The sequence below is a fragment of the Scomber scombrus genome, chromosome 8 (genome assembly GCF_963691925.1).
Source record: "Scomber scombrus chromosome 8, fScoSco1.1, whole genome shotgun sequence".
NCBI classification, from domain to species: Eukaryota; Metazoa; Chordata; class Actinopteri; order Scombriformes; family Scombridae; genus Scomber; species Scomber scombrus.
Genome location: NC_084977.1, coordinates 30,847,367 through 30,857,088, shown reverse-complemented (window position 1 = coordinate 30,857,088; position 9,722 = coordinate 30,847,367). Strand labels below are relative to the sequence as shown.

General features: G+C 35.8%; 2 protein-coding genes across 6 annotated transcripts; both read right to left on the bottom strand.

The window, feature by feature from the left end:
• Positions 1-599: 599 nt before the first annotated feature.
• Positions 600-2,568, bottom strand: LOC133985271 (interferon-induced protein with tetratricopeptide repeats 2-like). Its single transcript, XM_062424868.1, has 2 exons — positions 2,564-2,568; positions 600-1,908 (listed from the first exon to the last, which is right to left on the bottom strand). Exons 1-2 carry the CDS (start codon positions 2,566-2,568, stop codon positions 600-602), a joined length of 1,314 nt encoding a protein of 437 aa, XP_062280852.1.
• A 1,684-nt stretch (positions 2,569-4,252) lies between these two features.
• On the bottom strand, positions 4,253-8,097 carry LOC133984405 (urokinase plasminogen activator surface receptor-like). 5 transcript variants are annotated; one of them, XM_062423711.1, is made up of 6 exons: positions 7,946-8,097; positions 6,997-7,093; positions 6,419-6,514; positions 6,142-6,306; positions 5,880-5,999; positions 4,253-5,749 (listed from the first exon to the last, which is right to left on the bottom strand). In XM_062423711.1, the coding sequence occupies exons 2-6, from the start codon at positions 7,046-7,048 to the stop codon at positions 5,535-5,537; spliced, it is 648 nt and encodes a 215-aa protein (XP_062279695.1). In that variant the 5' UTR covers positions 7,049-7,093; positions 7,946-8,097; the 3' UTR covers positions 4,253-5,534. The 5 variants fall into 5 exon arrangements, with proteins under 5 accessions (XP_062279695.1, XP_062279694.1, XP_062279696.1 ...); XM_062423710.1 differs by having other exon boundaries at positions 6,997-7,059; XM_062423712.1 differs by having other exon boundaries at positions 5,934-5,999; positions 6,997-7,059.
• Positions 8,098-9,722: the final 1,625 nt, after the last annotated feature.

Below are 9,722 nucleotides of genomic sequence, written 5' to 3'. Positions count from 1 at the left end.
AAAGGGCTCATTCTAACAATTCTTATTTTCAAGTGATTATATACTAATTAAAACATACTTATGAATATTATTATATTGCATTTCAGACGAGTCTCTTCTGCTAGATACCACTAAATTATACACACTGCACCTTTAAATACAACTTGTGTAATAGGGAACAAAGGAAGGCCTGAGAAACAGTTTACAGTGCAGCCACAACTTACAAAGTACTGATTTGAAAGAAAAAATTGAAAAAATGGCATGTCATAAAATTTGGCCCTCTTTTATTTTCTGCTTACATTCTGTGATCTGATTTTAAAAGTCTCTGAATTTTAAAATAAATTAAGTTAAAGTTGACCTGGCAGTGTTCAAAAGGTTGTAAATAACCTCAGAAAATAGATAAAGACATTGAGAAAAGAGTGCATAAAAGGAACCAAAAGAACATCTGAGTCATAAAAACAGATAAATTCAGTCATACACTCCTGATCAGCACTTGAATACTATGCAAGTTAATGAGTATGTACAGATTTTTTCGGACATGCATATCAACATTTTTCTGCATTTAGACACAATGTTGCTCAGTTAAAGTGCAGTAAATGTTTCCTCTTTATTATTTTCTATTAGTCTTGAAGCTTAGCAAGAACATCTTCAATTTCTCCACACATTAAGTCTCTTCTTTCTTTAATTCTCTTTAGAGTACTGATGCTGCTCTCACGATAGCGAGACTGATGTGTTATCTCTGCTGCCATCATGTGATATTCTATTGACTTGCGCCTTTCCTTTCGAATGAAGTGCAAATGCTTGGCATAGCAGTTGTAAAGCATCTGTCTGTCTGCAGGTTCCAGATCACTTTCTAGCAGATCCTGGTAAATCTGGTCAGCATCACCCTGGCCATGATTCAACTGTGCTACTATGTTTGCGACAGCTATTTTTACTTTAAAGGAGGAATGAGGATAAAGAGAGATCACTTCTTTATGGAGACTAATTGCTCTGTCTATCATTTTTTGCTCCAAGGGATTGTCCTTGTGTGAGTAAACCCTCCATTTGTAGCATATAGCAGCACACCACTTCAGAAAACGTTTATCTGGATGTCTTTCCAGAGCCTCCTCTGCCAAACCAATAGCTTCATCCATTGATATATGCATTCTGTAAAGCTTTAGTAATGGTCTTATACCACTGTAGCTGCTTGGTGGCTTTCTCAAAACCCTTTTGGCCAACTCACATGTTTCATCTTTAACGTTTCTTCTTTCCTTTGCACATGCCTTTAGGTACAGAGCAGCAAGGTACAAGTTGTCTGGATCGTGTTCTTTGGCAATTTTCATTTTCTCCAGGATGTTTTCCTCCAGTGGTTCATCAGGGTGCCCAAAACCTTTCACTAAAGCTATCACATGACTGGTGTGCCACTCCACCATGTCTGGCTGCATCCTGATGGCTCTCTGGAAGTAATCTACAGCCATCTGTGTTTTGTCTCTGCCAAACTTCATCAGGGTCCAGGCTTTTTCAGCGTAGATATCTGGATGAAGCTCATCCTCTGATGGAGATGGGTATTCTTTCATCAGGGTGTCGACCTTTGACAGGTAAGTCTGACTCTCTGCTTGTTCACCCAGCTGGTGGTGCCACCAAGCCAGGTTCCCGTAATTCACCACCAACCAGGGACCTTCATCTGAGCTGGTGTTTCTCATTTTGCGGAAGGCCTCTGCAGCCCTGCTGAAGAAACGCTGGGCATCTTCAGTGAAGCCCAACTGGTAGTGAATGTACCCCTGCAGGTTGTAAATGTGACCCAGCCAGCTGTTTCCCTCCTCAGTGTCGATGTCATCCAGTATGTCCCTGAGACAGAACAGTTTGGACCTGCTGGGGTCCAGGTCCCAGGTGAAGTGGCACTGCAGGGCCCCAAGTTTGGCTTCCATCGTCATCTGACTTTGAGCAGCACTAATGGAGTAGAGAAATATATCACACTAATATCGCACAACACATATGCAGTTTGGTAATATGCTTCACTTATCAGCAATGTTCATCTCATATGGAAGAGGGAAATCAGTTAGGAAGAAATGGAAGAGGGAATGATAAATATGCAGGAAGGAAGGAAACACAGGAGTGAATAGTGGAGAGGATGAGGAAAAACACAAAGGAAAAGGGAGGGAGGGAAAGCAGATGAGAAGAAAGGTGGGGAGAAAAAGGAAATGTAGTTAATGGATGAAATCAATTGAGAGGGAAACAGGGGTCATAGGAAGGGAGGATGAGATGGACAGGAATAAGGTATGGGGTGAGAAAGTAAGAGTGAAAGGAAAATATAGCCTGGAGGAATGGACAGTGGAGAAAATGAGAAAATAAAAAAGGGAGATGGGGAAAAGCTTAAGAAATGGTGTTTAAGGAAGGAAGGAGAGAGGGAAGTGAACCAGAAACTGAGCAAAATGAGGGAACAACAGAACAAAAAACTGAGGGAAGGAAGGAGGGAATGGAGCAAAAGAGGAGGAAATAAGAAATTGAGAGCTCATTGATAATAAAACAAATTACATTGTATTCATTCTGTTTAACACATCATAAATATTGATTATGAATATGAAATGCGGAAGCTGCAACTCACCTCATCGTGTAGCTGATACCTCGACTCAGTTGTTCTCTAATGAAGTTCTTTATAAACACTTCTGCTTTGGGCGCAGCAACATAAAATCAGGAATGATTAACCTCTGCTGTAAAATATGTCACATGAACGACTGTTTTTGAATGTGATGCACTTTGTTTTCTCAGCAATAGAAACTTACAGACACATGTCCATCATACTGAAGGGAGAGCCAGCAGATCTATATGGAGTGCAGATGATGTTGTCACTTTATTTCACGGGAAATGAAATGGAAACTTTATATATAGTTTTTTATAGCAATCCATATAATCATGAGCAGGTTTATTTAGGTCTCATGATGTTTTCTGACTTTTACAATATCCTCATTAACCTCCAACACAAGTACACAGCTGGGTGTATAGGCGGTGCTCAGTCATGGCTGCATTAACATCAAGTATGTCTCAAAACAACAGAAAGTGACTAAAATGCATTCAAGTCTATCTGAAGATAATATGAAGCTTCAGTTGTCTGACTGAACATAAAACACCTGTCTGTTTATCCTGGGTGAGGGATTCCTCTTCTTTCAATGGTTTTCAAAGGTTTTTTTTCCCTCATTCCAATTAAGTATCCATGAACACACGATGTTGTATTGCTGTACAGATTGTACAACTTTTAAAGATATTGACTTGATTTGACTCATTTGGACAGCTGAAGCTTTGTATGACCTTCTAATAAACTTTTAAATACATTTTCTATGAGTTGAATTCAGACTGCTTCATCATGGTCTCAGATTTAATCCATCGTTATAAATGAAGTTCCAACAACTGGCCAGCAGATGGCGCCATTATAACTATCAAAAGCTTCCAGAAAGTGAACCATTTTCAACACAATTACTTCACATTCCTGCAGACTGGAAGCTTTTGTCTAGACAGGCAGGAACATTGCTTTCATCTTTGTATCAAGCTACTCTTGAAGTACTTCTCTATAAAAAATAAATAATTATGACTTAATAAGAGACCTTCAAAGTTCAGGCAAGCACAGTTGTTATTTATTAAGAGTTTACAGTTGCGTTGCTGTTCCAACGGTGTATAAATGTGTATGAATGATTAACTTCTTCTGATAAGCAGGTTGGCACAGGGGAGAGGAAGAGGGAGACGGAGAGGGAGAGTTTTCTCAGCAATAGAAACTTACAGACACATGTTCATCATAAAGAAAGCGAGAGCCAGCAGATAAGTATGGAGCTCAGATGATGTTGTAACTTTATTTCACGGGAAATGAAATGGAAACTTCTCCAAGTTTTTATAGCAATCCATATAATCGTGAGCAGGTTCATTTAGGTTTCATTATGTTTTCTGACGTTCACAATGTCCTCATCAACCACCAGCACAAGTACACAGTTCGTAATCATTCATGGCTGCATTAACATCAAGTATGTCTCAAAACAACACTGCGTGGTAGCTCCTGCCATCAGTGTATGAATGTGTGAATGGGTGAGTGAGTTGTAGTGTAAAGCGCTTTGAGTGGTCGAAAAGACTAGAAAGTATCATGCATTTGATGACAGTGATCTGAAAAAGTGTGTAAAAGACATTGGGAATCAGGGAACTTGTGTAAAATGTAAATTCAAAATAAAGAAGAATTCTATTTTTGGACATAATTAAAAATGAAAAAAATGAAAGTGTAAATATAAAATTAAAAGAGATCAAATGAAAAACGTTATTTTTATTATTTTTATTATTTTATAATTATAGTAATACAAATTAGAATTATAGTAATAAAACGGGAATACTTAGGCCATGTCAGCATTTGAAAAGAAAAAGGAAATTGAAAAATCACATATAAAAGGTAAAATTATAGTTTGAAAATATAAAGTGACAGTGAACTAAAGTCCAATTTAAAATGCAAAAGTGTTAATGGAAATGCTTAAACTGAAAACCTAAATTGTAATTATGACAATTGAAATGACTATGAAAATAACAAAAGAGAAACAACAAATATGAAAATCAAAATGGAAAAAGTTTAAATGGAAATACTTAAATTAAAAGCTTAAATAGCATTTTAAATTTGATATTTTCCATTTTCTATATTGCTTTTCAAGCTGTACATACATGAGGAGGCGTGCCCCAAAGGCTGCAGGGAGGGTTTGAAACAGCTGGGGTGCAGAGGCACATTATTGACAGCAGGGGGAGCTGACTGCTAAAGAGCACAGTGAGTTTGGCAGAGTGGTATGAGTCCAAACTAGAGGAGGAACCAGACTACTGTACTCTAACATCCACATCAGCTGCAATGGTAAAGTCAGAGTTAACCTCAGTGCTGAGACAGACATCATCTGACCTTACAGTGTCTCAGAGCTGCGTTGTAAAGTCCACGTCATGGTAGCCAACTCGTGGTAAAACATAAGCCTTATCCCTTGAGTTATAACATTATAAAGAGATTTTGGGATGAGTTACACATTTGTGTTCACAGTCATGCAAAAGTTACCTTCTCAGGTAATTAATTACCTTTTTATAGGCAGTAATTGTTAAAGTAACTTGATTACTTTTCAGAGAAGGACCTAGTAACTGTAACTAATTACTAATTTTCAGCAACTTCCCCAACATGTTGTCACCAAACAACAACATGTGCACAGAGAACAAGATTGGATCAAGTATTGACCCAATATAGTCATTAATTAGGAGTTTTCAAGAAGTTACTCATTACAGAAGTAGTCATTAATTAGATTGATGAGTAGCTACTTGTTGCTTACTTATAAAGAAACAACACAAAAGTTTTTGGTAATTTAGGAAGTTATCATTTTGTAAACAGATTTTGTTACTGTCTATGAATCAGACAGATTATCATGAGCTTACTCTATTTTACTGGGATGCTGCAGTTATGGTTAAAATAATTATTTACCAAGCTAAAACATTCAAACTGTTGACGACTTCTCACTGTGTAAATGAATGAGAAAATAATGTATTTGGCTTATACACACACTACACAGCTTTTTCTCTTTGTTCTAATAGAAGATAAGGGTAATGAGTCCAAACAGCAACGTGATCACATTCAGTTTGACAGACCAGGCTGAGCTACAGAAGCTGCTTTCACAACATTCTGGCTGAAAGAATTCAAAAGAAAAAAAATGTAGGAGCCCCAAGTAAGAAGAATCTTCACAGAGGTTTGAAGAGGCACATCCAAGCAATGTATAAGTGTAATTTTCGTCACCTTCGTAATCTGTGGATGACAAAATCATTATTTGACCAGAATTTTTCAAACATTTTTTCCAAGTTATGCAGCAGGAAACTGAAACTTTGAAGGCAGCAATATTGTGTTTTGAGACATAAAAATGATCATGAGGGCTCACAAAACCAATTAATGCAGCGGTCCTCGTCTCCCACACACTGTACTGTCTTCTTACACTCAGCAGAATATCGACCATCACAGGTGAAACACTGCAGGTTGTTTTTCTCCTGAACATCAGGGACTGAAACAGAACAGGAGACATGACAGAAACTGTACAAGACACAAAGTGACTTATTGTTCTTCACTGTGACCAACATTAGACTGATACTACATGTGAATGTGATTTAGTGTCTTTAAAAAGGGAAACCTTTCTCTTTACTTACACGGTATGTCTTCACTGTTGCAGCCATCTGTGTTACACACATGAACGGATGCAGCCATAGTCACAAAACCAACATTGAATGAAAATATGTGGTTTCCTTCACTGAAAAGATCGGATGGCAAACACGACCTGCTGATGGACTCAATCAAATTCCCACTCTCGTTCTCTACAAAATGAAACACAAACCGAACTCTGTAACACAGAAGTCCCATTGAAATTTGAATATGTGAATGACATTAAGGAACAATAATATTTATTTGTATACTTTTTACAGATACCTTGTGTGGCAACAGTTGCACACAGCTGAGTAGAAGCACATGGAAGTAACTCCTGATCTTCATCTCCTAAACCCTGCAAACACTGAAGAGCTTCAGCTGCAAGTTATGAAATAAATCAGGATGAGTTAAACAATCAACATGAATCCTGTTTGTCATATAAACACAGATACAGTATGCAAAGTTAATCTGATGAGAGACAAACACAAATTACATCACACAATAACAGAACGGTATTTAAGACAAAGTAGATCAAATAAATTGTCCCCATAAAAGATGTTTCTTCATTATATTGACAAAAAAATCGATGCAGGATTGTGTTTCTTTCTAAAACACATTTACTGTTGCAAATTAGTCTTGTTTGTGTTGTTAGATCAATTTATACATTTATGTGGCTGCTATACAGATTATAAAAAAAGAAAGAGAGAGAGAAAGAAAATGAATGATGACGATGCATCTGAACTTGAACAAAAGTCAGCAGCTGGCAGACAAACAGCAGAGGTAAAAAGTGAGGAGAATAATGAACTACCTTACACGACAGGTACCTGCAGGAATGCTGTTTTAAGAGTGAGTGAGGTTACCTGTGCTGGAGAGAGTCCAGATGAGAGTGAGAGACAGGATCAGTTTCATCATGATGAAGAAATCTGCAGATTACAGGATACACTTTATACAGTGAACCTGTGTTTAAAAAGAGGAAGTTACTGGACACACTTGAATATCAAGGGTATTTCTTCACTTTCAAACTGTAAAATGAATATAAACAGCTGTGATACAAAGTTCAACAAGCCATCAACTACTCATGTTTTCCATCTGAGGAAATGTCTGGATGAATATATATATATATATAAATCATTGTCATTTATTATATAATTAAGTAGACTATCATTTATTTTGAAAGAAATGTGCAGTCATGACCAAAACATGGGACGTTTATAAAAGTATATTGAGTTATCAACTAAGATGTTATGATAGTGTTTGGTTTATCGTATATTAAAACCAATTGGTCCTTGTCTTTGAAATCAGTGTGATCTAATTTAAGTCCTTTTGATCATATTAAAAATACAATGAATCTCAAAAACTGCACTAAATAATGTTGTTAAAATTGTAATTGTTAATTATTTAAATATGAAACCTTTTTTTTTTGTTATAATGAAAAAATATTCGAAAATTAAATCTGACAATGAACCACTTATCTCCATAATTAATTATTAAAATGAAAAAATGTGTACCTTGGATATTTTATAATTTACTTGCATTTGAAGTTTTGGAGAAAACACTAAAAAACTTCTAAAACTAACTTTGAACCAATTGTGTGAAATGGCCCCTAAATAAATAAAACCAAATGATCAAGAGCACTGGACAACAGAAGTATAACACAGGAAACCAAGAGAACCACAAAGAATTCAAAAACAATGAGTCCATGACAATGATAGTATTTAAATAACTATTCAATCATATCATTGAATTAAATTCCATTATAATTATACATTTTTAAAATAAAAGTTTCAGAATTATTGTAATAAAACTCACCCAAAAATTGAATGCACCCAGTTCGTCAACAGAAAAAGGAACACTTATAAAAATGTGTTGAGTTCGTTTTGATGTCTCAAAGATAATCTTTACTCTAAACTGAAAACTGACCTCTTTGCAGAGTAAAAATGACACTTCTATACCAAGTTATACCTCCACCAAGTATGTGCCAATCGCTTCACTGCTTTTTCACAGTCCAAAGGAACCGTTTCACTTATCTACATGACACACACAACATTTATCAGTGTTTCTGGTTTCACACACATGTACACAACTTTCCGAGCAAAACATGTTGCTAAAAATGTGTTTTACCTGTTCAGATATGACAAATATAGTATTAATCAAGCTATATAATAATTCACTATGGGAATCAACCACTTATTTGCATAATCATTATTTCGTTATTATACTAAAAAATACCCAATGACACAAAATGATGGTGTCGCACAGTGGCAATGCTGTTAGGCCATCATGACAGATAACGGTTCATTTTTGGCAGCACACTCCAGGCCGTCATTGACCTTATGGGCCAGGGTAAGGGGAAATAAGCTCCACCTTAAATTAAACTCAGATGGGTATACAAAGATGCAATTCTCAGGTAGTTATTCAGTGAGTTGCCCATGGGCCTGCCCCAGTTTATCTGTGTAATGCATGTAAATCTATTATTGCATTGAACTCTGCTTGACTCAGTGTGTTTCTTTTTTGTTAAAGATACATATTGATAACAGCCCTAAGTTTCAACAGGCCAAGCTAAAGGTTTTTCTGAAACAGTCGCTCTTTACCCATCATATTGATAGATACAGTAACTTCAAATGTTCAACTGTTTGAATAAATACTGTCTGGACTGTGTTTTTGGTATATTTTGACCGTATATCTATGCGATTTCTAAGTATTTTGACTGGAATTCTGCAAGAGAAGTACTTTAAGAGTAGGTTTATACCAGGATGAAAAACAGCGTTTCTGTCTGGAATCAAACCTTTCTGAAGACCTGAATCAATGTGAAGCAATTATGTTGAAAATGGTTCACTGTTTGGAAGTATTAGATACAATTAAAATGGTGCCATCTGCTGGCCAGTCATTATTTAAAACAGGAGCAGTCGATGCACAATACATTTAATGAACCAGATTAAGCACAATGCACATTTCCATCTGTTGTCTCTGGCTGCACATACATGCAAATATAACCATATAAAAGTAATAATTCCACAGGATAAATACACCTATAGGACACATTAGTATGTATACATTAAAAGAGGCATTATCAGACTTTAATGACTATATAACTGTCTTTCAACCATTTTTTAAATATTCATTTTAAACTGATTACAACTACAGTACTTTGTATTGTTTGCTGCTGCAATTGAAAAAGCAGTATGAGCAATTTTGATGTGATAGTCTCCACTCGTTGCTGATTTTGTTTGTCTTATTTCACCATTAACTGTTAGAATATATTGTTTAAGGGGTGGTATATGGAATTTAGTCATAATTCAATTGAAATATGAAATAAGATATTGTGAAATAAATAACCATTTGAAATAATAAAACTGATTTTTTTAAATTCAGTCCATTATTATGAAAAATTCTTCATTATTATAAATACTTTCCATGTTAATAGAATATAATTTTTTCATAATTTCATCTTGATTTCATAATAGGTTTTTCAAATGTGCTTTCTATCAGAATGACGTGTTTCCGAATGGCCTTTTTATTTCATAATGGTGTTTTTCAGCACAATGACTCTGTCTGCCAATCAGAGACAGTTGGACCTGCACAGTGA